General features: G+C 45.3%; 1 protein-coding gene across 2 annotated transcripts in view; it reads left to right on the forward strand.

Annotated features, from left to right (window-relative positions):
• The window catches only part of BECN1 (beclin 1), a 66,102-nt gene that overhangs the window by 11,151 nt on the left and 27,360 nt on the right, over window positions 1-27,591 (forward strand). For both annotated transcript variants that reach the window (XM_030221475.1, XM_030221476.1), the window contains exons 5-6: window positions 12,392-12,482; window positions 13,964-14,100. In XM_030221475.1, the coding sequence (XP_030077335.1) occupies window positions 12,392-12,482; window positions 13,964-14,100 (228 nt within the window). The remainder of the gene's footprint in view (window positions 1-12,391; window positions 12,483-13,963; window positions 14,101-27,591) is intronic.

Here is a 27,591-nt window from a genome sequence, read left to right on the forward strand (position 1 = left end):
CCAAATCTGCCAGAAGATTGTCTCTTCCCTCAAAATACCCAGAGAAAACCTACTGCAGTACAAAGAAAAGAAAACCAAAGAGAGAATGCCCCTTGTAGTGACATACAATCCAGAGACAGTAAAAATTGAGAACAATCACAAAAGATCTACAGCTACTATTCCAGGAGGATGAATCTCTGAAAGAGAGATTCTCCGAGGAGAAGAGGCTGTCATATTATCACATGTGGGTGATGTCATCCGACAGAGCCCAGTGGAGACGCTGACTAGCGAGTTCAAGAATTTTCTGGTAGCTTCCCACGGCGTTTGTGCTGGTACCTTCTACCTGATGCACAAGCTCGGGTCCCTTGGTCTTCGTTTTTCCGTGGAGCTGGGAGGATGCGTCACTGTGCTTGTGGCATGTATTTTTCTTCTTTTTTGTAGTGCTGTCCCATGTGGTTCCTTTTTTCCCTTCCTCATATTTTTTTTAGGCATTTTTTGTTATCCCTTCTTCCGTGTATTTCCTTTTATTTTAGTAGATTTTAGCACTTTTCCTTTAGTTTTCATGACCTGCTGGGTCTGTACCTGACCTCAGTTTGAGCACTGCCCCTTTTTCTGTTCAAAATTGAGGAGTTTATTTTGTTCGGGATGCTTTTTTCAATGTTTCAGAAGACCTCCAGTGGCTTCAAGAGGTGCACCCAATGCAATCGGGTGACTTCTGTGATGGACCTGTACTCTTGGTGCATCAGGTGACTTGGACCTAATCATGAGCCTAATTCTTGTTCTCTCTGTTTAAAAACACATCTAAGGACAGACACATTGGGCATGGTAGGTCCAACAGGAGAAATGTTTTGGCTCCTTGAAGACCGCTGTATCGACCTCAATGGCTGCCAAGGCTTCTACATTCACTGGGAGTGCCACCAGCATTAGTTATTTATTAGGATTTATTTACCGCCTTTTTGAAGGAATTCACTCAAGGCGGTGTACAGTAAGAATAGATCAAACATGAGCAATAGGCAATTAAAGCAGTAAAAATATTCAACTAACAATACAAAGTATGGCATGGTATACTACTTGCAGTGACAACACTATACGTAATAGAACATTATAATTGGTAGTGAAGGGTAAGGCAAAGTTGTAACATATAGATGGGTAAGAAAGTAGGAAGAGTTAGAAAGTAAGGTGACTGATTTGAAGAAAGTTGCACATGAGGTCAGAGAGATGGTTAAATATTATCTCAGCTAGGGTAGGAGTGGATAAACATGTCTCGCTGCAGTATGTGCAGCCCGAGTCAATCCTTGTGTGTGTGAGTGAGACTAACGAGTTAGTTACTTCTTCCGTTAAAAGCTTGGTTGAAGAGCCAAGCTTTCACCTGCTTCCTGAAGTAGAGATAGTCTTGTGTTAAGTGGAGCCTTTCAGGCAATGAATTCCAGAGTGTGGGGGCTACTCCAGAGAAGGCTCACTTGCGGGTATCACTTTGTGTAATGTCTTTTGGAGAGGGTGTAGTTAGTGAAAGTCCTTGGGAGGACCTTAGTGTCCTTGGTGTTGTGTGGAGGATCATCCTATTCTTCAGGTACTTGGGGCCATTCAGGGCCTTGAAGATCAGACATAGAGTTTTAAATTTAGCCCTGTATTGTACTGGTAGCCAGTGAAGTGTTTGCAAAAATGCTGTGATGTGGTCACGTCACTTGCAACCTTCTATGAGTCTTGCTGCTGCATTCTGAATCAACGGGACCTGGTGCAGGCCCTTTGTAGTCAGACCATTGTATAGTGCATTGCAGTAATCCAGTCTTGATGTTACCATGGCATGCACAACTGGGATAAGATTTGCCTTCTCAATGTAAGGAGAGAGGCAGTGTAGCTGTCGCAAATAGTAGAAGCAGCTCTTGAAGGTTGCTTGGGTTTGGGGAATCAGAGTCTAGGTGTTGAGTCTAGCTGTATTCCAAGGTTCCTGACTTGTGATTTGAGGGGGAGTTCATACTTCCCAGAAGGGATTTTGATGTCAGGTATGTATCCACTTGTGTTAGGGACCCAGAGAAGCTCAGTTTTACTTGGGTTCAGGCAAAGTTTGTTGTGCTTAGCCCATTCTTGAATTGATGTTAGGTAATCAGTTTATTTAAATCTTGTAGGTAAGTCAGGTTCAATGGGTATGAGTAGCTGCACATCATCCGCATAGATGTAGAACTGAGTGAAAAGGTCTCCACCTCTCTCAACATTGTGTGTTGAGAGGAGGCCCCGAGACCAATCCGCATCGGATCCAACACCAAGGGCATGTATGGGTTTGATGTCGGCACTCGTGATGCCGAGCATCGTGGGAAGCCCAAGAAACACAAGCATCGGTCTTCTTCAATGCACAGTGCTGGGAACACTACCGGTTCAACACCAACGCTTTCTTAGATTGCCTCCCAGTTCCCCTGCTTTTGCCGATACCTATCTTCAATGAGCGAGTGGTTCCAAGTCATGCTCAGGGAGGAGCTGGTGCTGATGCTGCAGCAACAGCAGTCCATTCGAGCATCAAGGGTGCTTGCAGCAGTTGTGGATCAGCCCCAGCTTCTCCCTGAGGCTCCTTCCATGTCTCCCTTGAGGCACCAGACATCTTCAGTGCTGGTGCCTCAATGGGTACCATCGACGCATACAGTGCCACTTTCAACGGGGAAAGTCTGAGAGTAGGGATGTACCTTGGTGCTCTTCAGGGCGTGGACATGGTGTCTTTGAGCCGAGACAGACACACTCTCTCAGCCTGCTCTGAGTATGGCTAAGAGTCTAACTAGGACCACTCATGGGACTCAGAGGAAGACCCACATTACTTCTTGAATGAGAAGTCCTATGGCATTTCTTCTGATTCCTCCCCGCCTCAAGAGAAATGAAAATCTCCACCTGAGGGTCTCTTTCACTGGTTTTGTGAGGGAGATGGCTTCTGCCACTCCATTTAAGTTAAGAGACTGAGAAAGAGCTTAGGGCAGTGTCTGAGGAAGAGCCTAGGGCAGAAATGTTAACTGTGCTGGACTATGAGTCTCTTTGGAAGGAAGGGGGCCATGGTACCATTACACCCTATCTTTAAGGATGCACTGACGAAGAACTGGGAATCTCCATTGTATCCAGAATGCTTCCGGTTCAAATTCAGATCAGTTCTTGTTTACTGTTAATATCCCCTTTTCAGGGTTCAGTGCGGTTTACATTCTAGATGTAACAGAAGCAAAAACTGTTAAAAGTATATGCATGAGACAAAAGGACATTTTAAGACATTCTATTGGATGATATGAGGAGGTAGCTGTCAAGAAGGATTGTTATAAAACAGTCTTTGGGAAGAGAGAGGTTTTTAGCCTCTTCCGGAAGCTAAGGTAGCTATTATCTGTTCTGATGTCAATAGACAAAGAGTTCCTTGATGTAACTCCAAGTACAGGGATTAATGAGTTGAAGATCTGATATCGGATTGCCTTATGAAACGGTATTGCTAGCATCAGTTTTTCTTTCAGTCTGTTAAACTGGGCCAAGCATAGTGAAGCAGTTCTTAGCAGTTGAGATGTAAAACCCTGTACGATTTGATAAACTAAACAAGCAGCTTTGAACTTGATTCTTTCAGGTATGGGAAGCCAGTTCATTTTGATGAGAGAGGGTGAAACGCTCTTGTATCTATTGAATTTGAATATTAGTCTTGCAGCTGTGTTCTGTATAGTCTGTATTTTTTTCTGGTATTGATGATTAATATCAAGAAATAGGACATTGCAGTAATCTATACTAGGGAAGGATGGATGTCAAAGGAGGCTGTTCAATACTGTATAAGTCTCACTTCAGCAGCACTGTTGGGAGCAAGTCTATCACTAGGCGGAGGATGGAGGGTGGCGCTCTGTGGCTACCAAAATACTTGCTACCTGCAGTCTTAGGTACTTACTGCTGCTCCCTATCGTTGCTCTAGACATTTCGTTTTGGATTGCTGCACTTCACCTCACTCCATCAAACAACCCCCGAGACCAGGTTGCCACAGCATCTTCAAAGCGGGGGGGGGGGGGGGGAGATGCGATCACGTGCTGTCTGCCTCGGAGGACTGAGCTACACCCCAGGAGAGAGAGACTGCTGTAGTGGCCGTTGAAATCCTCCCTCGTGGCGCTGAGCCATCTGGCCCCGCTTGGCGACTCACGGTGTCCACTCTGGCCATCCGTTCACTGCTAGGGCATCCAAGGTCAGACTGGGATCCAAGTGCCATGGGGTTCGAGTGTGGAGGTCCTGTTGTCTGCCACTATGTATTTTGGTAGTTGCGCTCTTCCCCAGCCCTGCTCAGTAAAGGAGATCCATCAGAGAATGGAGCTTTCTCAAATCTCGCAAGATAGCTGCATAGCAAGAAGCTCTGATCCAGGCTCCCGCTGCCTCTCACCTGTCCTAGGTCCTCGGCCAGAGCGTTGGTCCGCTGTTAGTGCATCCGAGGTTAGCCTGGGATAGAGGAGCTCGTTTCGAGCTTCTTGCTATGCAGCTATCTTGCGAGGTTTGAGAGAGCTCCATTCTTTGATGGTCAAATCTGCCCTCAAACAAGCTAGGAGCTTGAGGACTCATGCCTTGGCATCCCCAGGTAAGGAGGCTCAGACACTAGACTTTTTGGGAGGAAAATGTTTCAGGCCTTGATTCTCATTGCCCGCATGTAGTCCTACCAGCTCTACACGAGACTGTAATTGCAGTCCACAGTACACTCTGTCTGGCAGATTCTCTTGCACAGGAGCAGGTTGCTCACCTTCCCCAGTTTGCCACTAAGCAGCTGGAGGGTCAAAAATATCTGGCCAGAGGGGCTTATGACTCTCTTGATGTGGCATCCAGCCTCTCCGCCATGGGGATGCGTGGGCTCTCATGGCTGTGTGTCTCCAACCTGGAACCAGCGGTTCAGGAGAGGTTAGCAGATGTTCCATGCCGAGGGGACAATTTGCTTGGAGATAAACTGGAAAAGGTTGCTGTCCTCATAAAGAAACATAAGGATACCATCCAAACTCTGTCTCAGCACCCTCCAGCTGCACCCTTCTCCTCCCGGAGGTTTTCCAGTGGGCCTAGGAGACGATCCTACTACTCTTAAAGGTGTAGTTTCCTGCTGCCTTTCCGCTCTGCCCAGCAACCCCGGCCTCGCCAACCACGTCTATAGAAGTCCTAGTCAGCGCCGTAGTCAAAGCCAGAGGCAAGCTTTTGACTGGCTCCAAGAGAGCATAGCAACACTCCAAGTAACTGTCACGGCCTTCGTTGGGGGGAGGCTGAATTTTTACCATCACAGGTGGCTCCTTGTAACCTCTGACCTGTGGGTTCTTCAAATAGTCCATCTTGGTTACACCCTCCATGTCACTTCAGCTCGCAGAGTCAGTGAGCTTCAAGCCCTAATAGCGGACCCACCTTACACTAAATTTCACCACAATAGATTAGTTCTCTGCATGCAACCTAAGTTTCTTCCTAAGGTAGTGTCGGAGTTCCATCTTAGTCAGTTGGTTGTCCTTCCAGCATTTTCCCCAAAACCACTCACCCACCCTGGCAAGAGTGTACTGTATACCTTAGATTGCAAGCAAGTCTTAGCCCATAAAACCCATAAACAATCCACCCTGCTTTTTGTTTCTTGTGATCCAAACAGGATGGGGGTAGCCATCAGCAAATACAAAATTTCTAATTGGCTAGCAGATTGAATCGCCATTATTTAAGCACAGGCTGGGCTGACTTTAGATGGTCATGTCAAGGCTCACAATGTCAGAGTTGTGAATAAGTCGGTAACCCACTTGAGGTCAGACTCCATAGAGGAGATGTGCAAATCTGCAACGTGGTCATCTGTCCAAACGCTCACTTATTACTGCCGAGGAGGATAGCCGATGCGACAGCCGCTTTGGTCGGACGGTCTTGCAGAACTTGTTCAGTGTCTAGAATCTAACTGCACCCCACCACCCCACCCCCCGGCCTAATATTTTTTTGTTCCAGTCTGCACCTCCATAACTAGTACACAAATTACTTAAGGTTGGTTCAGGATAGGCATCGATGTTTTGAGTACCTATTGTCCTAGCATTTTTTTTGGTAAGCCTGGTAGCTAGTTATTCCCACATGTGAGAATACGATGGCCTGCTTGTCCTTGGAGAAAGCAGAGTTACTCACCTGTAGCAGGCGTTCTCTAAGGACAGCAGGCCACGTATTGTCACATATCCTTCCACCTCCCTTGGAGCTGGATTCTTAACCTTTTTACAATGACTGAAGGACCCAAGCTCGCGTGTTGGGCAGGAAGGCACCAGCGCATGCATGGTAGGACACTGCTAGAAAATTCTTGAACTCGCTAGTCAGCGTCTGCACCGGGCTCTGTCGGATGATGTCACTCATGTGAGAATATTTGGCCTGCTGTCCTCAGAGAACATCTGCTACAGGTGAGTAACTTTGCTTTCCCAGCTCCACCTGTGCTGGCCTTCTGGCAACCACCTAATCTGAAACAGAAATTACTGAAAAGAAAGCTCTCAGTAGAAACTGGAAAAAGAGAATGGCACTCGTCCCTTCAATATATCAAGCTGCAAACTATGCCAACGCATATCACAGAACCCCACAGTCACATGGGAAAAACATTTAGCGTACAGGGATTCTACACATGCTCATCTTCAAAAGTAGTGTTACATTATTCAATGCAAAAAATGTGAAAAAGGATGCTATATTGGAGAGACAGGCCAAATGCTTAAGACAAGATTCAAGCTACACAGACATCACTATAGTGCTAACTAGGGTGACACCTCTGTAACACAGCATTTTGCCAGACCAGAGCACTGGACTAATGACTTTATGGTGAGAATACTAAAAGGAAATTTCAAAACCATGCAGGAACGTAAAACCTTTGAAGTTAAAATGATGAAATATTTTGACACCTTCCAGACAGGACTTAACAAAGATCTGGGTTTCCTATTACATTATAAACAGTGGTGTGCTGGAGCCGGCTCGCAAGAGCCAGTTGTTAAAATTTCTACCGACTTGCGAGCCGGTTGTTAAACATCGCGAGCCGGCTCTGGCTCTCCTCCTTCCCTCTGGATCCAGTCCCTCACCGACTCCTGGCTTGTCCTTTTAATTCTTCGGGGCAGGCAGTATTGGCTGCCAGCTGACTCTCCCCCGCTGCCGATTTGCGCTTTAAAAATGGCCACGAGACTTCCAGAGGCAGCCTCGCGAGACTTCTGCTGAAGTCTCGGTGGCCATTTTGAAGCGTGAACCGGCAGCAGGGGAGAATCAGCGATGGCAGCGGGCAGGTATGACTGCCTTCCCCGAAAAATTAGAAGAACAAGGAGTCAGTGAGGGACCGGATCCGGAGGGAGGGAGGAGACTTTGCTGAACTCGGGAGGGGGGTGGCAGGGGAGAGAAGGGAGTCGCTGGGCATGGGTGGATGGAGCCTCCAGGGGAGAGAACTAAGGGTCATGCTGGGTATGGGTGCATGCAGGGCAGGGGAGAGGAGAGGAGGGTCACTGCTGGACATGGGTGGATGGAGGGCAGGGGAGAGGAGGGTCGCGCTGGGTATGGGTGCATGCAGGGCAGGGGAGAGGAGAGGAGGGTCACTGCTGGACATGGGTGGATGGAGGGCAGGGGAGAGGAGGGTCGCGCTGGGTATGGGTGCATGCAGGGCAGAGGAGAGGAGGGTCACTGCTGGACATGGGTGGATGCAGGGCAGGGGAGAGGAGGGTCACTGCTGGACATGGGTGGATGGAGGGCAGGGGAGAGAGAAGAAATGCTGGACATGGATGGAGGGGAGGGAAGAGTGAGGAAGGAGATGAGATGAGGGGAAAGGAAGAGAGGAGAAAAACTGCACATGGATGAAGAAAATAGGCAGAAGCTGAGGACCAGAAATGAAGAAGAAAGGAGGAAAGGAAAGAAATAAATGGAAAGGAAGCTCTGGAACCGGAGTTAAGAGGACAGATAGCAGCAGAATCGGATACTGGGCCAGCATGATCCTAGGTTCAGAAAATAACAGTCACCAGACAACGAAGGTAGAAAAAAAAATCGTTTTATTTTCATTATACTGTTTGGAATATGTTCACTTTGAGAATCAGGTGCTCAACATTAAAAGTTTATATTTATTTATTTATGGCATTTTATCGCTCATTAAACATGAATTAGATTGGAACCTGGGATCATTTAATTTTTTTTTCCTGGAGGAATGCATTGCCCCCCCCCCCCCCAGGCTCTCTCCCCAGCTATAGCCAGCTCTGCAATTTGGGGAGGGGCGCAGAGGGGGACCAGGGAGAGAGCCTGTTGTTAAACATTTACCAGCACACCACTGATTATAAACCATAAAATTATACTGCTTTTCACCCTCTGTCATCCATCCATCTTTCCATCAACCCCCCATCCCTGCCTTTCCCTAAGAGACTGTCATTAGAATGCTTTTATGTTTCACAGATGTATTCTGATATGTCCTCATTTCTGATCTGAAGAAGGGTTACCTTTAAAAAAAATGTATTAAATTAGTCCAATAAAAAAGGTGTCATCTTCTTTTCTTTTCTTTCTATTTATTTCCCTAGCATGAAACCTCCTGTTTGAGTTTCCAGCATGTGCTGCAGGGAGCCAGGGCTAAAGTTATTGATTAGGGAATTGGGACATTGCCACTGTTCTCTGATGTGTCTGATAATGGACCCTTGTGTCTTTTTTTTTTTTAAGTTAGTTGTTGATATCTACAGAGTCCAGGCACATGATTCCTTGATGTTGCAGTGCTGCCAGCTAACCTTGGGAGTTGGCCCTCTTGCATCCTGAAATTTAGTATTAATAATAATAACAAAGCTTATTACCCACTCTAGCCTTCCAGTTCAGAGCAGTTTACAAAATAAGATACTGGTTAATACCCAGGAATTACAATTTTTATGAAAACTATTTCCTACCTCAATATCCATTTAACATTCAGAACAGTTTACAGAATAAAAAATGTATCCTAATCTTCAACTATCTAATTAACACTATACTGAATTCAGTACATGCTTCCTGAATAAAAATGTTTTAATATTATGACGGAATTCTATATACAGTGGGGGAAATAAGTATTTGATCCCTTGCTGATTTTGTAAGTTTGCCCACTGACAAAGACATGAGCAGCCCATAATTGAAGGGTAGGTTATTGGTAACAGTGAGAGATAGCACATCACAAATTAAATCCGGAAAATCACATTGTGGAAAGTATATGAATTTATTTGCATTCTGCAGAGGGAAATAAGTATTTGATCCCCCACCAACCAGTAAGAGATCTGGCCCCTACAGACCAGGTAGATGCTCCAAATCAACTCGTTACCTGCATGACAGACAGCTGTCGGCAATGGTCACCTGTATGAAAGACACCTGTCCACAGACTCAGTGAATCAGTCAGACTCTAACCTCTACAAAATGGCCAAGAGCAAGGAGCTGTCTAAGGATGTCAGGGACAAGATCATACACCTGCACAAGGCTGGAATGGGCTACAAAACCATCAGTAAGACGCTGGGCGAGAAGGAGACAACTGTTGGTGCCATAGTAAGAAAATGGAAGAAGTACAAAATGACTGTCAATCGACAAAGATCTGGGGCTCCACGCAAAATCTCACCTCGTGGGGTATCCTTGATCATGAGGAAGGTTAGAAATCAGCCTACAACTACAAGGGGGGAACTTGTCAATGATCTCAAGGCAGCTGGGACCACTGTCACCACAAAAACCATTGGTAACACATTACGACATAACGGATTGCAATCCTGCAGTGCCCGCAAGGTCCCCCTGCTCCGGAAGGCACATGTGACGGCCCATCTGAAGTTTGCCAGTGAACAACTGGATGATGCCGAGAGTGATTGGGAGAAGGTGCTGTGGTCAGATGAGACAAAAATTGAGCTCTTTGGCATGAACTCAACTCGCCGTGTTTGGAGGAAGAGAAATGCTGCCTATGACCCAAAGAACACCGTCCCCACTGTCAAGCATGGAGGTGGAAATGTTATGTTTTGGGGGTGTTTCTCTGCTAAGGGCACAGGACTACTTCACCGCATCAATGGGAGAATGGATGGGGCCATGTACCGTACAATTCTGAGTGACAACCTCCTTCCCTCCGCCAGGGCCTTAAAAATGGGTCGTGGCTGGGTCTTCCAGCACGACAATGACCCAAAACATACAGCCAAGGCAACAAAGGAGTGGCTCAGGAAGAAGCACATTAGGGTCATGGAGTGGCCTAGCCAGTCACCAGACCTTAATCCCATTGAAAACTTATGGAGGGAGCTGAAGCTGCGAGTTGCCAAGCGACAGCCCAGAACTCTTAATGATTTAGAGATGATCTGCAAAGAGGAGTGGACCAAAATTCCTCCTGACATGTGTGCAAACCTCATCATCAACTACAGAAGACGTCTGACCGCTGTGCTTGCCAACAAGGGTTTTGCCACCAAGTATTAGGTCTTGTTTGCCAGAGGGATTAAATACTTATTTCCCTCTGCAGAATGCAAATAAATTCATATACTTTCCACAATGTGATTTTCCGGATTTAATTTGTGATGTGCTATCTCTCACTGTTACCAATAACCTACCCTTCAATTATGGGCTGCTCATGTCTTTGTCAGTGGGCAAACTTACAAAATCAGCAAGGGATCAAATACTTATTTCCCCCACTGTACAAGCCAGATGATCTAATTATAGTTGAAATTTATTTTCTGAACCTAGCTGCTTGGAAAGAAAACAAATATTCAAAGATTGTCAACCTTTTTATACCTGTAGGGGAAGGGGAAAAATTATCTTATCCTTTCCTAGAGTCCCTGGTATTTTTTGCTAGCTTAAAATGTCCTTGAAAGTAAGATGGAACCAGGCCATATAAGGTCTTAAACACGACAATTGAAACGGCACCAGTCGGTAGCCAGTGCAACTTGATATTGAGATAAACTGTCAAATTTATTCAGTGAGAAAATTAAACGACGTGCCATTTTAAAAAATGGTTTGGAGCCTTTTTAATAGTTGTTTTGAACATCCCAAATATGTATTATTACAATATTCCAGTTGACTCAAAATAATTGACTGAACCATTATTTTAAACTGATCCTCCCCAAGGTATTTACATATGTCTTAATTTTCTAAAGAGTAAAAAAGTTTTCTTAAATTTATTTGGGATTCTAATGTTAATGTATTATCTAAATGTACGGTGACGGCCAAAAAAGCAAACAGGATTCTATGAATTATTAGGAAAAGGATGGTGAAAATACTATAATGCCTCTGTATCGTTCCATGGTGCGACCACACCTTGAGTACTGCGTTCAGTTCTGGTTGCCGTATCTCAAAAAAAGATATAGCAGAATTAGAAAAGATTCAAAGAAGAGCGACCAAAATGACAGATAAGGAAGTTACATGGAAATACTTTTAAAACCAACAGGAGGAAATATTTTTTCACTTAACGATTAGTTAAGCTCTGGAACTCTTTGCTGGAGTAGGTGGTAACAGTAGTTAGCATATCTGGGTTTAAAAAGGTTTGGACAAGTTCCTGGAGGAAAAGTTCATAGTCTGCTATTGAGACAGACATGGGAAGCAACTGTTTGCCCTGGGATTTGTAGTATGGAATGTTGCCACGATTTGGGATTCTGCCAGGTACTTGTGACCTGGTTTGGCCACTTTGAAAACAGGATACTGGGCTAGATGGACCATTGGTCTGACCCAGTATGGCTACTCTTTATGTTCTTAATGGATCCCTAAAATTTTAATACAGGATGACAATTCATAATTTTTCTGGTCTACTCTTATTATTGATGGTATGAAATTGAATGAATTTCCAAAACATATAAATTTTTGTTTTATCTGACTTTAACTTCAGTCTGTGTTTTAACATCCAGGTTTCTAGCAGATTTAGGGCCCTGTTTACTAAGCCATGTTATAGGTGTGTTAGTGTTTTTAACGCACATTAACCATGTACATGTGGTAACTGTGTACACGTGCCTACAATGTCACTATAGGCACCCACACGGTTAGCACATGCACTAATTGTAGGTGCGTTAAAAAACTAACGCACCTTAGTAAACAAGGCCCTTAGTCCTGCTTGTACATTTCAACATCTCCAATTTCAAACCAACTTATAATAAGAATTAGAATTAAAATATCATCATGTGAATTCATATAAGATGTATACCCATTCAATTTCCAAGAAAAGTGCATTATGTCTAGAGCTATGAGGTGAACTCAAGATAGTTTTGATCCTGATTTTTGCCTGTTTCTTGGACCATCTTTGAACTTGATTTGCGAAGATCCCCAATGAGTATATAGTTGGCATGTGCCCTCTCCCCCCATTTAAAAAAACATCTGAGCCCCTGAACTGATTCCTTGTTTGCCCTAAAAATGTTGAGGGCTACCAATGCATATATTATAAGTGAAATATTTCTGCATGCTCTAAATTAGAAGAGGGGTGTAATGATTTCCAGTTCAACTTGTATGAGATGCTGTCATTCAAAATAATAATTTGTTTTTGAAGAATGTTATCTACAGAAAGTGCAAACAGTTTTACCTTGATCGGAGAAGCCTCTGATGGGGGAACCATGGAGAACCTTAGCAGAAGATTAAAGGCAAGTCTCTCCCATCTGTGAACATTAGGTGAAATCTATGGTTCTGACTCTTAGGGCCCCTTTTACTAAGCCGCGTACACGCATCCTGCATGCGTCAATTTGGAGTTACCGCCCAGCTACTGCATTGCCTGGGCGGCAATTTTGTTTTTTTACGCACATCTGATACCCGCACCGGAAAATAATTTTTATTTTCCTGCGCGTGGTGGAAACCGGGCGGTAGTTATCATTGTACATTCATAGATGATTGCCGCACGGTTACCGTGTGAGACCTTACCGCTAAGTCAATGGGCAGCAGTAAGGTCTCAGACCCAAAATGGACACGCACCAATTTTTATTTTGCCGCGCGTCCATTTTCGGCAAAAATTTAGAAAGACAATTTTTACAGGTGCGCTGAAAAATGGATCTGCGCACGCCCCAAACACGCACCTACACTAGCACCGCCCATTTTTCAGCACACCTTAGTAAAATGACCCCTGAGGGGGCTCAGATGTAATGGCTCTTTAAAAAAAAAAAAAGGGCTGGGTTCTGATTTCTTGGTCATAATGATGAGATTGTGCAAAGACAGGAAGATGTTCCTTAATAAAAGAGTTTATTTGGAGGATGAAGACTCGACACACATATTTTAATATGAAAGTAATATTATTATATATGTTCATTATTCTTTTATTCATTTTTATATTATATTATATTTACATGTATATTTTTATAGACTCCTGATGCAGGCCTAACGGCCGAAACACGACGTTGTGTCGAGTCTTCATCCTCCAAATAAACTCTTTTATTAAGGAACATCTTCCTGTCTTTGGTATCCTTGGTCGTTCTCCCACTGCACTGTTATATTTACCGTGGGGCATTTTGAGTTCTCCGCCTGCCAGCGGATTTCTTTTCACATAATGATGAGATGATAGCTAGACTAGACAAAGAGTATGGGCAGTGTCTAAAGATGACCAATTTACATTGGGTGGGCACATAAGAAAGGCTGTCATATTCTGTATTTCTATAAACTCCTCTGTTGAAGAGGGGGTGAAATGGGTTCTGATAGGCCTGCAAGCCTGGGATGCAGGTGATTAACCAACCTAATTACAAGAAACGGTTGAAACTTTTAAAAATATATATGCTTAGGAGAGTTTCTGAATTGCAATAAAACTTTTCTGGGCATGTGCCATCAGGATAATTGCCTTGTGACAAGATTGTACAATACAGCTGGGATCAGTATTAGTTTGATACTTTTCCTACCTCATTGGTTTAATTGTTTAAAACATTTATTTATTATAACCTATTCTGCAGTTCTAGGCAGTTCACAAGATCACATACATAAATCCAAAAACAGACAAGTTAAATTATATACAAACCATGTCTGAGGTCGTGGAGGGGAAGGGGTAGTTTTGAGCATAGTTCAGGACGTTCCTGGAATATGCAGTCTATTTCATATGCTGAGAACAGTAACAGTGTTTGTTTGTTTTGGGGGTTTTTTTTGTTAGGTCACTGGTGATCTTTTTGACATCATGTCGGGACAGACTGACGTGGACCATCCTCTGTGTGAGGAATGCACAGACACACTTTTGGACCAACTGGATACACAACTCAACATCACTGAGAATGAATGTCAGAACTACAAGTATGTAAGGATATTGAACTAGAAATGAGCAATAAAACTGCCTAATTCTGGTAGACCAGCCCACATTAGTAGGTTATGCCCAACCAGTAGATGGAGACAGAGGATACTGAGGTTTTCAGTGATATCATCACCAATATATAAGAAGTGGTGCAGCCCTCAAACTGGTCAGTATTTCTCTGCTTCCAACAGATGGTGCAACTTAGACTGGTGTAGCAGGAGTCTTGGAGGCAGCTTGACTCCCATGCGTCCTGTGCATAGCCTGTAGCCCTGTGATTGAGTCCCTTGGCCAGTGTTGGCTCACAGGGATTGGTCCAAAGACTTCTCCCTGGTAGATCCCAGATGGTCCTGGACCCTCTGCAGCCCCAAGCTGCTGCCCCATGGACTCTGCCAGTGGGAGTGAGTGCCCTTTGTTCTTCCTTTCTTTGGGGGTTCTCCTGCATTCTGAAATAGACAGTGGCCAGGGTGCACACTTATTTGTATCAGGGGGGCCCACCCAATCTCAGCTCGGGCCCACCCAGTTTTAAGCGCCGGTGAAAAGTGCACAGCAAAGCAGCAGCAGAACGGGCCACAGCCTTAGTTTCTGCTGTCGCGGTGGCAGCCCGCCCCGCTCAGCTGACCTCCCAGTTCAGTCCACCTATGTTTTGGCAGTCTCGGCAGCTCTTGACTTCTGGTCCTGGCTCCTCCTCCTCGGCCAGCACTGCCTTCCATCCCACGCCACGGCCGTGCGCACTCAGCCTCGTTCTCGCACTAAAGTAAGCATAAGTTCAGCTGCTGCATGCTTCCCCCGAATCCCCCCACCCCGGTCCGCAGTGCACATGGCACGATGGTGCCGGCTGGGCCACACACAGTGCCACATAGGAAAGGCTGCTGTTGGCCTGGCTGTGTCGTGGGCATGGCTCCTTAGACCACAGCTGTGTCGGTTGGGTTCTTAACAGTGAGTCACATCAGGTAATAAAATGTAAATACATTTTTTTTTAATGCTATGTAATTTTTGTATTCAAAATGTTGGCTGGTGCTAGTGGGCTTCTGGGTGGGGGTGGGCTCTTCACTGCCAAGGGCAAAAAAAGTATATTTTAATCATTAAATATATCTCTTTTGCCCTAGGCAATGAGGAGCCCATCCCCACTCAGAAATTTACCAACAATAAATTTGAATAGTGCCCAGCTTAATTTTAAAAAAGTTGTCTATTCCTCTCATTTTGGTGAGTTCTTGAGTGGTGATGGTCTCTCTGCAATGCCCAGGTTAAAATTGTGTAAACAAAAAAACAACTTTATAGTTAATGTGGGTGGGGGGTGGGGGTTTGGGCTCTGCTGTGTCCAGGACATTAAAAAACAAAAGTTTTTATATTTAATGCTGATGTACCTCATGGTGGGGGAGATGACAGACTATGGGGGGATGGGTAGGGGGTAGGACAGGGCTGACACTAGGCTACAGTGAGGGATGGAAGGTAGGGTAGAGAAGGGAAGGGCTGATGCTGGGCTATGGGGATGGATGGGAGGTAGGAAGGGATAGGTAGGGCTGATTCCGAACTATAGGTATAGATGGGGTAGTAGGAAGGGAAAGGTAGAGCTGATTCCAGGCTACAGGGATGGATGAAGGGGGTAGGAAAGGGTAGGGCTGATTCTGGGCTATATGGATGGATGGGGGATAGGGAAGGCAAAGGTAGGGCTGATGTTGGGCTACAGGGAGGGATGGGGGGTAGGGTAGGGAAGGGCAGGGCTGATGCTAGGCTACAGGACAATTTTAAAGTTTTGGTCCTTTATGCTGTAATTGATGAAGGTTGAGCTGTGTTCTGCATGTGAGAGATTCTTCTGGCAAGTGGTTTGTGTGGGGATCTATGTCTGACTTGTCTGGCTTTTCCAGTAGGAGGCATATTGGTGTTGTGTATATTCACTGCTGCCTTTTTAAAGGTGCTGTTATTGGTATTTGTGTGTTCAGAATTGGTGGTGTTAAGGTTTGCAACATAGGACAGATGGGCAGATTATTTATTTAGCAATCCATCATCAAGCACACTCTAAGGCATTATTTAGGAGTATCCCAAGAAACACTACTCACACCTATATATACATAGTGCCCACCCATATTAACTCTGGGTCCACCCAAAATGTCAGGTCTGGCTACGCCACTGATTTGTATATTTACTGCCGTTAGTTATCCTGGGCCTGATATTCAGCTGACTGACTTGCCGCCAGCGTTCTACCCAGAAATTCAATTCCAGGCCACATCCAGGCTCTGGTATTGAATTTCCAGGTTTACGGATCTGCTGAAACTGTACTGGTTAAGTGCGATACTCCCAACGCTTAACCAGCTATTGAAAACTACGTAAAGATAGGACTGATTTTTATGCAGTCCTATTTAAGCAGTTACCTACACCAGTTAAATGCTGACTAAGCCCCCAGAAAGCCCCCCCCCCCCCCCCCCCCCCAATAGCTGGTTTTGAGTTGGGCACTAAGTGGACATTTTTTCAGCAGCAATAACTGGTTAAGTGCCACAGAATATGACAAGTTTGGAAAAGGGGGAAAGGGAATGGGACTTGATATACCGTCTTTCTGTGGTTTTTTTGCAACTACATTCAAAGCGGTTTACTTAGTATATACAAGTACTTCTTTGTACCTGGGGCAATGGAGGGTTAAGTGACTTGCCCAGAGTCACAAGCAGCTGCAGTGGGAATTGAACTCAGTTCCCCAGGATCAAAGTCCACTGCACTAACCACTAGGCTACTCCTCCACTAGCAACATTCCATGTAGAAGCCTGCCCTTGCAGATCAGCAACGCAGCCACGCAGGCTTCTGTTTCTGTGAGTCTGACGCCCTGCAGAAACAGAAGCCTGCGTGGCCACATTGCTGATCTGCAAGGGCAGGCTTCTACATGGAATGTTGCTAGTGCAATAGCAAAATTCCATGTAGAATGTCAAATAGGGAAAGGGAAATGGGTCTTGACTGCCTTTCTGTGGTTTCTGCAACTACATTCAAAGTGGTTTACATAGTATATGCAGTACTTATTTGTACCTGGGGCAATGCAGGGTTAAGTGAATTGCCCAGAGTCACAAGGAGTTGCAGTGGGAATTGAACCCAGTTCCCCAGGATCTCCCCCACTTCACTAACCACTAGGCTACTCCTCCACTAGCAACATTCTGTGTAAAATCTCCAGTAGGGAATGGGACTTGATATACCGTCTTTCTGTGGTTTTTTTTTTTTTTTTTTTGCAACTACATTCGAAGCGGTTTACATAGTATATACAGGTACTTCTTTGTACCTGGGGCAATGGAGGGTTAAGTGACTTGCCCAGAGTCACAAGCAGCTGCAGTGGGAATTGAACCCAGTTCCCCAAGTCTGCTGCACTAACCACTAGGCTGCTACTCCACTCTGAACAAGTGATTTAGCTGTCCAGGAGCTGTTTCTGGCTGGTTCAGTTGTTGTGAATATCACCCCCCCACCCCCCCATAATGGCACAAAATGTAAGCAGCAGTGGACAGATGCATGTAAGAGAGAGTCCTGTCCTATGGAGCTTACAATCCGTTCTGAAAATAGATGCAGTTATACAGTTGAAGAAAAGGTTCCTAATACCAAGTTTCAGGTATGTTCATCTGAGCACCCACTCATTTCTGAAATTGGCCACTTTTCATGCAGATCATGTCCTATGTATATAACCCAGGAGTATATAGTACATACTTGCATTCTTAATAATAGTACAACACGCACATACATACATACATACATGCACATACACATGAACAAAATGGCCTGAAATTTTAGAGGTAGCACATGATCAAAAAATATACATATGTGCCGATATACATAAGATAATGATAGTCACGTTAAAAGGGAATTGACATTGCTGGAGGTTACCTACATGAACCTCACAAACAGAAGAGAATAGGCTTCCACGGCTGGCATCGTGATTCCTGCAGTTATCCAGGTCTTGCTGCATCTGAGTAAGTAGAACTGATGTTTCAGAGAAGCGGAAGACTGAGGTCCACTACATATGAAAGTCCAAACAAAGGAGTAGTGTGACCAGTAAGGCACTTCCAAAAGACAACAGGAAGACTGAGCTACAATAGAAAAACTTTATTCTTATAATGCGTGACATCACAAAAAAACTTCCAGTAGTTTAAATAAAATGTTCTTGGTGCGGCAAGGTCATGTCTATAATGGACCCGACCACAAGGCCTCCAATTGTAAACTATGTCCTTGAATGGAGAAAAGGACCATAAAGAATTCACAGGTGCTGCTTATTAGCACTTCTAAGTCCAGTTCATTGACATTTGGCACCGGTCCCCATGGCTCCCAGAGCTACATTAGACACTGGGGTCGCACAAGCACCAAGTATCCACCTACCTTGATGTCAATAGTGCCTGTCCAGATCAAGCATCCTCAGAACCCTACACTGAGGACACGGAAGGATTTGACAGTGTCTTTGTTGGCACCAAGACATTGCGTGGAGATGAAGAAGCATCCACAACAGACCTTCTCAAAGCATGGTGCCGGCACCAGCATTGCTGGTACCTGAGAAGCATTGGTGCTAAGAAGACCACACCCCCTTCCCAGAGCTGGGACCAGGCCTCCAATTCGACCCCTTCATCTTCTCAGGCTGTCACTGCACCAGCCCCACCTTTACCAATGCCTGCCCTCAAAGAGCAGTTCCAGGCTATGCTGCAGGAGGAGCTGTAGCAGATCTTAGCTCAGCGCAGTGCTGAGGCATTGAAGGTATTGGTGTTGGCCATGGTGCCACCCCAGCTGATCTGGAGGCCAAGGCCCATGCCCATGCCGTGCCTGTCGACACTCATTGATGCCAGTGCCCTTCTGGTGATTGGAGATGGTGCTGGTGGAAATGGTGCTCCTCTCCAGCCCATTGGGGAAGGAAGCCCCCTCAGAGTTTAGGAGAGGACTTCTCTGGTGCTCCTGCCCAGAGTCTGGCTGTGATTCCACTGGTCTGAGACAGGCACAGACTCGGACGTCTCGGAAGAACTACTTTGCTGAATCTGCTTCAAGCTGCTCTTGAGTGTCTAACTTGGAAACAGAGGACCCCGTGGAGGAGGGATCCCTTGGCCTATCCGACCCCTTCCACCTCAGGAAAGGAGGAAATCTCCTTCGCAAGAACTCTCATTTGTCACCTTTTTGTGGGAAATGTCTGTCCCATTTAAGTTAGAGGTCAACAATGAGTCTGGAGTCAAGATGTTGGACATCCTTGACTATGGTACACCTCCTAAGGAAGCTGTGACAGTACCGATACATATCATCATTCATGGCAGTGCAGATGTACTCTGTCGACAAGCAGGGAGGCATGGGGTGGTACCTGTTGTGTTGGTAAACAGTCAGGATGTGGAAGTGAGTATCAACCATGGCATGATGCCTAGGCCACATACCTGGTAGGGAAAGCCAATAGTCTGGCAGACAACTGAGCATTGTGATACAACCACACAAGTGGTTTCTCAATATGGGCATTGCCTGAGAGATCTTCTGCGCGTGGGCATCCCCTTGGTAGATCTTTGCCACTCATCTCAACAACAAAGTACCTCAGTTCTTCTCCAGACTGAGATCACACAGTAGACTAGTGTCAGATGCCTTTCTTCTTGACTGGGGAAAGGACCTTCTATATAGGGAACACTTTGCTGAAACTTGAGCAGGATCAGGGAACTGTGATCCTCATTGCACCTTACTGGCCAAGGCAGATATGGTTCCCTCTCCTTCTGGAGTTAACCGCTGAAGATCCATGGAAGCTGGACTACTTTCTGACCTCCATCACTCAAAACAAGGGTCCCTTCTATATCCCAGCCTCTAATCTTTAATCCTCACAGCTTGGATGTTGAGCGCTTAGAAAGTATATCTTCAACTGCATGAAGGTGTCTCCTGGGTCCTGTTCGCTTCCAGAAAAGATTCTACTGAGGTCTGTGGTAGCGTGAGACACAGAAAAGCATGAAGTCTTCACAAAATGGATGTTGAGAGCTTAGAAAGTATCCCTTCAACTGCATGAAGGTGTCTCCTGGGTCTTGTTCACTTCCAGAAAAGATTCCACTGAGGTTTGTGGTAGCGTGAGCCACGGAAAGGCATGAAGTCTTCACAAAATACAGACAGAGGGCAGTGCAGTATCAAAAGGCAAGCTTTATTACTGTACAAAAAGGGAAATAAACAGACCTGTTTTCTCACAGGTTTTTCATTCTTATTAAAGTCTGTCAAACATAGTCGTCCTGGAACCTTGTCCTTGACAGGTCCCACATTTAGAATATAAGAGTAACCATACTGGGTCAGACCATTGGTCCATCTAGCCCAGTATCCTGTTTTCCAAACAGTGGCCAAGCCAGGTCACGAGTACCTGGTAGAAACCCAAATCATGGCAACATTCCATAATACAAATCCCAGGGCAAGCAGTTGCTTCCCGTGTCTGTCTCAATAGCAGACTATGGACTCCTCCAGGAATTTGTCCAAACCATTTTTAAACCCAGATATGCTAACTGCTGTTACCACATCCTCTGGCAAAGAGTTCCAGAGCTTAACTATTCGTTGAGTGAAAAATATTTCCTCTTATTTGTTTTAAAAGTATTTCAGTGTAACTTCATTGAGTGACCCCTATTCTTTGTACTTTTGAAACAAGTAAAATATCGATTTACTTCTACTCATTTTACACCACTCAGGATTTTGTAGGCCTCAATCATATCTCCCCTCATCCTTTCCAAGCTGAAGAACCATAACCTCTTTAGTCTTTCCTCCTACGAGAGGAGTTCCATCCCCTTTATCATTTTGGTCAATCTTCTTTGAACCTTTTCTAATTCCGCAATATCTTTTTTTTGAGATATGGCGACCAGAACTGAATGCAGTATTCAAGGTGCAGACGCACCATGGAGCGATAAAAAGGCATTATAGTATTTCAGTCTTATTCACCACCCCTTTCCTAATAATTCCTAGCATCCTGTTTGCTTTTTTGGCTGCCACCGCACACTGAACACAAGATTTCAGTGTATTATCTACAACGACACCTAGATCTTTTTCTTGAGTGCTGACCACAAGGTGGACCCTAGCATCAGATAACTATGATTTGGATTATTCTTTCCAATATGCATCACCTTGCATTTGTCCACATTAAATTTCATCTGCCATTTGGTTTCCCAGTCTTCCAGTTTCCTAAGGTCTTCCTGCAATATTTCACAGTCCGCATGTGTTTTTAACAACCTTGAATAGTTTTGTATCATCTGTAAATTTAATCACCTCACTTGTCGTTCTGATATCCAGATCATTTATAAATATGTTAAATTAAATAGCACCGGTCCCAGTACAGATACCTGCAACACTCTACTGTTCACCCTCCTCCATTGAGAGAAATGACCATTTAACCCTACCCTCTGTCTTCTGTCCAATAACCAATTCCTAATCCACTTCACAACCTTGCCTCCTATCCCATGACACTTTAATTTTCTCAGGAGTCTCTCATGAGGACCTTTATCAAAAGCCTTTTGAAAATCTAGATACATCAACTGGCTCACCTTTATCCACGCCTTCAAGGAAATGAAGCAGATTGATGAGGCAAGACTTCCCTTGGCCGAACCCATGCTGACTCTGTCCCATTAAACCATGTTTGTCTATGTGCTCCATAATTTTAATTTTTTATAATAGTTTCCACTATTTTACCCGGCACCGACGACAGGCTTACCGGTCTTAATTTCCCAGATCACCCCTAGAACCCTTTTTTAAAATCGGCGTCACATTGGCCAGTCTTCAGGTACTATGGACGATTTTAACGAGAGGTTACACTTTAACACAGGTTGCACTTCAATATAGATTACTTTTCCCTCGGGGTTTCTGCACCTTGTCTCAGACACAGGTCTCGCAGGTTAAATATACTGTCACTCCTTCTTTACACAGGCTCTTGTGGTCTCTGATACAACTTCACAGGGCTAGTCAGCATTCACTGTCTTAGCTCTGAGGTTTCAAGGAAACTTCTCCTACCTCATTGAAGCCTCTGCTTCTGGCAGTTACAGGGTAACAGTTTCTGTTGAGGGCCACTCCTCCAGGTTCTCCCCCAAGTACTGCAACCAACGGGAACACCCTCTGAGTCCTCTACACTCGGGTTCCCACTCTCACATTCTCTCCTGGAGACTGCTGTATCAGAGTCTCTCTGATCCACTTTGCTCTAGGGCATTTAATCACCTCCCAGCCTGAGCCCCTCCTCTCTGACTCAGCCCCTGACATGGCAGGTTTAGCGCCACCTGCCATAAGGTGTCTAACCTGCACTCTCAGTGATGTAGTGTTCCTAGGGACACTTGCTGCTATACTTCTCACTCCCTCACAAAGTCATATAATTTTAAATGAAAGAGGTTTGCCATCTGGTGTGAGGGCAAGGCCCTAGATCCTTTTTCCTGCCCTACACAAAAACTGCTTGAATACCTTCTCTACCTTTCCTAGTCTGGATTGAAAATAAACTCTGTAAGGGTCCACCTTGGAGCAGCTGGTAGTTACCATCACCATGTGGAAGGAAAACCTCTAGTTGTTCGATTTTATGAGAAGTTTTCTTTTGAGAGAGCCCCCAATCAAACCTCGGACAGTGTCCTAGGACCATCCTCGCCCAGCTGATGAAAATTCCTTTTGAACCGCTTGTTGTTTTTTCTGTTTGTTTATTTGTTTTTGTGGCAGTCACTTCAGTGCACAGTTGTCAAACTTCAGGTCCTAGTAGCAGATCCACCTTACACAAAGTTCCATCATAGCAGAGTAGTTTCTTTGCATGCATTCTAAGTTCCTTCCTAAGGTGGTGTCAGAATTCAATCTTAATCAGTTAATTGTTCTAACATTTCTTTCCCCAAACCCATGCCTTTCATAGTAACATAGTAAATGATGGCAGATAAAGACCTGTACGGTCCACCAGTCTGCCCAACAAGATAAACTCATTTTACATGGTATGTGTTACTTTATATGTATATCCAAGTTTGATTTGTCCTTGCCTTTCTCAGGGCACAGACTGTAGAAGTCTGCTCAGTACTGTTCTTGTACCAAGTTCTGAAGCTAACGTCAAAGCCCCTTAAAATGTACACTCTAGCCCATCCCTATCTATTCAGTCACGATCAGGGCATAGACTGTAGACGTCTGCCCAGCTCCCGTTTTGTTTCCCCAATTACCGGCGTCGACATCTAATCTCCACTAAGATTCCATGGAACCATTCCTTCTAAACCGGATTCCTTTGTGTTTGTTTATTTATTACATTTGTACCCCGTGCTTTCCCACTCAAAGCAGGTTCAATGCGGCTTACATAGTAATTGGGATTACAAAGTATTGATGAAGAGAAATAAGTTGGGTGTTATCGGAGTAATAAAAGAAATAAGAATGTAGAGATGCAAGGATGAGGGGAATAGTAGAAGGATGAGCAAGGGTAAGTGAGCAGTTGGAGGGGTAGATGAGGCGGAAGGGGGTGGGCAAGAGTGAAGGGAGTAGGAGAGGTGAGAGCAAGGGTAGGTGAGCATTGGGGGGAGGGGTCGAGGCGAAAAGGGATAGAGCAAGGGACAGGCAGGGGAAAATGTTGCGGGAGATGTAGTCTAGGTCATTATTGTTGTCTCCTGGATATGTGATAGATAGATAGGTTCATAGGAATTAATCTGGGTCATTTGGGTAGGCTTGCCTGAACAGATGGGTTTTTAGTGATTTCCGGAAGGGCAGATGGTCATTGAGTGATCGGATTGGTCTGGGGAGGGCATTCCAGAGTTGGCTGCCTAGGAAGGAGAAGTTGGATCCATAATAGGTTTTGTACTTGAGTCCTTTGCAATTGGGTTAATGTAGATTGAGGTATATTCGTGATGTTGTAGACATGTTCCTGGTGGGGAGGTCAATCAGGTTGAGCATATAGCTTGGAGATTCACCGTGGATAATCTTGTGGATTAGTGTGTGGACTTTGAAACTGATTCGTTCTTTGATAGGGAGCCAATGAAGTTTTTTTCGAAGAGGTGTTGCACTTTCAAATCGTGGTTTGCCAAAAATGAGTCTGGCTGCTGTATTTTGGGCAGTCTGAAGTTTTTTCAGAATATGGTTCTTGCAGCCTAAGAAAATACTGTTACAGTAGTCGGCGTCGGTAAGTACTGTGGATTGCACCAAGTTCTGGAATGGATATGGTTTTACGCGTTTCAGTATCCACATCATGTTGAACATTTTCTTTATAGTGGATTTTGCGTGATCTTCGAGCGAGAGATGGTTATCTAATGTCACTCCAAGGATTTTTAAGTTGTCAGATATTGGGTTTGTGGTGCCGGAGATGTTAAGGTTGGTAGGGAGGGGTGCGGAGTGCTGGGATGAGAAGATTAGGCATTGCGTTTTTCTTTGTTCATTTTCATCATAAAGGCGTTGGCCCAAGCGGTTAAGATGTGCATGCCCACGGATATTTTGTCGAAAATTTCAGTTAGGTTAGATTTGAAGGGAATAAATATGGTGACGTCATCAGCATATTTGAAAGGGTTGAGACCATGTCTGAATAGAGCTTTTGCTAGTGGGATCATCATAAGATTGAAAAGGATCGGGGATAGAGGGGAACCTTGAGGTACACCGCAGTCTGGTGACCATGAGGATGAGGTAGTTGAGGTTGATTTGACTAGGTAAGATCTTTTATCCAATTAATGATGTTTCCGCCGATTCAGAGTTTATCCAGTAGTTTAGTTAGGATATTGTGATTTACCATGTCGTTTCCAAATGCGATTTCCTATTTGAATTTGGATATTAGAGTGAGTAGGATGGTTTCTGTACTGTGGGCTGAACGGAAACCCGATTGTGATTCATGTAGGATGGAGAATTTTTGTATAAAGTCGTTTAATTGGGAGGTCACTCTGTTTTCCAACAATTTAATTAGCAAAGGGATGGATGCGACTGGACGGTAGTTGGTGACATCACTCGTTGGTTTCTTGGGGTTCTTAGGTATTGGTGTGAGTAGTATATTGCCATGTTCCATAGGGAATGAGCCTTGTTGTAGCAGGAAGTTTAGGTGGGAGGTAAGTTCTGTGATAAAGCGTTCTGGGGCATCTTTCATTAGGTAGTTGGGACATGGGTCGAGATGGCAGTGAGATTTGGAGAGCTTGGTGATTGCAAGTAGAAATTTCTTTAGTGGTGAGGAGGGTGAAATTTGTCCATGAGCTAGGATTTCATCTATGTAGGGGTCCAGTTCGTCAAGAAAGGTATCGATATTTGCACAATCTTGGGGTATAGTGCTGGGGTATCGATAAGATTGGTAATTTTATCATTGAGGTATTTGGCTAGTTGGTTTGCAGATGGGTAGTTTGAAGGTGAGGATGTGATTGGGTTAGTGTTGAGTAGGTTTTTTATGAGTTGATATTGTTTTTTCATGTCTGTGCCGCATGTTTGAATTCCATTACCGTTTTCATCTCCACCACCTCCAGTGGGAGGGCATTCCACATATCCACCACCCTCTCTGTGAAAAAGTACTTCCTGACATTAGTCCTGAGTCTGCCCCCCATTAACCTCAATTCATGTCCTCTAGTTCTACCGCCTTCGCGTCTCCGAAAAAGGTTCATTTGTGGATTAATACCATTCAAATATTTGAATGTCTGTATCTGTTTCTCCTTTCCTCTAAGGTATACATGTTCAGGTCAGAAAGTCTCTCCTTGTATGGTTTGCAACGCAAATCCCATACCATTTTTGTAGCTTTTCTTTGCACCGCTTCCAGTCTTTTTACATCTTTAGCCAGATACGGCCTCCAAAACTGAACACAATACTCCAAGTGGGGCCTCACCAACGACTTGTAGAGGGTGAAAGAACACTGCACACCTTGGACTGCAAGTGAGCCCTGTCCTATTTGGAGTGGACAAAAGCCCACCTTTTGACCTTAACAGGATGGGGGCAGCCATTGGTAAACACACGGCTAGCAGACTGCATCTCCTTCATTTATGCCTAGGCTGGGCTTACTCTGGAGATTCACAGTGACAGAGCCATGGATATTTTGTTAGCCCATTTGAGGTCAGCCTCCATTGAGGAGATTTGCAAAGCTGAAATGTGGTCATCACTCCACACATTCACATCTTGTTATTGCCTTGAGCAGGATTCCTGTTGCAACAACCAGTTCAGTCAGACAATTCTGCAGAATTTGTTCAGGGTCTAGAATCCAACTCCAGCCTCCTAGGCCTGTTTATGTTCTGTTTCGGTTGCACCTGCACAACAAGAGTTTAGTTACTTGGCTTGTTGTTTTCAGTGAGTCTGGTAGCTAGGGTTTCCCATATGTGGCAAATGATGTCCTGCTTGTCCGCAGAGAAAGCGAAGATCTCCGAGGATAGCAGGACACATATTGCCATGTATCCTTTCACCTCCCCCTAGAGTTGTATTCTCTAAGCTTTCCATATCATCATGCTGATCAATCCATAGACTGGTGGGTTGTGTCCATCTACCAGCAGGTGGAGATAGAGAGCAATCCTTTTGCCTCCCTATATGTGGTCATGTGCTGCCGGAAACTCCTCACCAGTATGTTCTCTATCTCAGCAGGTGGTGGTCACACACAGCAGCAGCTCTGGCTAGGCCTCCAAGCCTAATTTTTAGGTTTTGTTGAGTGCCTGGGGTTGAGGGCTCTTCTTGAGCAAGTGCAAACCTGGTGGTGCCAGGTCCCTCCTTTTCTCCCCCCTCCCGCTGGCTCCGTTTAAAAAAAAAAAAAAAAATTTTTGAACGTCCTTAAGGGCGTTTATTTCGACGTTTATTTAAACGTTTATTGCAGCTATTCACTGGGACACAAGGTCGTTACAGCTCGGAGCGAGAAGCAGGTAATTTTTACCTTTTTATAGCGGGCAGGGGGTTCCCCGATTGATCTCCACGTGGCCTATGGCGTCGGAGGGTGAGGGCGCGAAGAATCGCTCCCCGGACCGCGTGTGCGCTTCTAGCGGGGATGCGGGGGTTTTAAAGTCTGATTCGCCCTTGTTGGGTGTCAGTTTGGAGGCCGGTCAGTGTCCCGGGTCTTCCTCCGGCGCGGCGGGTTTTCCCGCCATAAACGCCCATCCCCCGCTGCTCGCCTCCGCCATCTTGGCCGGCCACTCTGCTCGGACGGCTTCTTCTTGGGCCGCCCTTGAGCTGGGAGACGTTCATGCCATGGCCGCCCTTGATTTGGGCGACGGCAAAAAAGCGGCTAAAGTTAAGCGCCGTTCTTCCCGCGCGGCTCCTTCGCGGAGTGTCGCGCCGGACGCCATCTTGGATGCGCAGCATGGTTCTCCCCCGCTCTTACGAGCGCCGGTTGAGGGTGCGTCTAGGGCTGTGGCCCAAGCTGCTGAAGTGCACAGTCTGGGGGGTTTCTCCCCCGAGTTTATTTTGCTGCTGCATCAGGCCTTTCTTATGCAAAACGCTGCCCCTTCTCCCTTGTCCGATAAAGGGGTTGAGGCCCCCGGAAGTAAACGCCCTCGGGTGGATACCCAGGCCTTAGAGGACGCTGTTTCCTCTGATGTAGATGAGGGCAGCGTATCTGAGTTCTCCCAACGGTCCTTTGGGGATTCCTTGGAGGAGACGGATTCCCGCTCGGATGGAGCGGATGACCCCTC

Source organism: Microcaecilia unicolor, chromosome 12 (assembly GCF_901765095.1).
Source record: "Microcaecilia unicolor chromosome 12, aMicUni1.1, whole genome shotgun sequence".
NCBI lineage: Eukaryota > Metazoa > Chordata > Amphibia > Gymnophiona > Siphonopidae > Microcaecilia > Microcaecilia unicolor.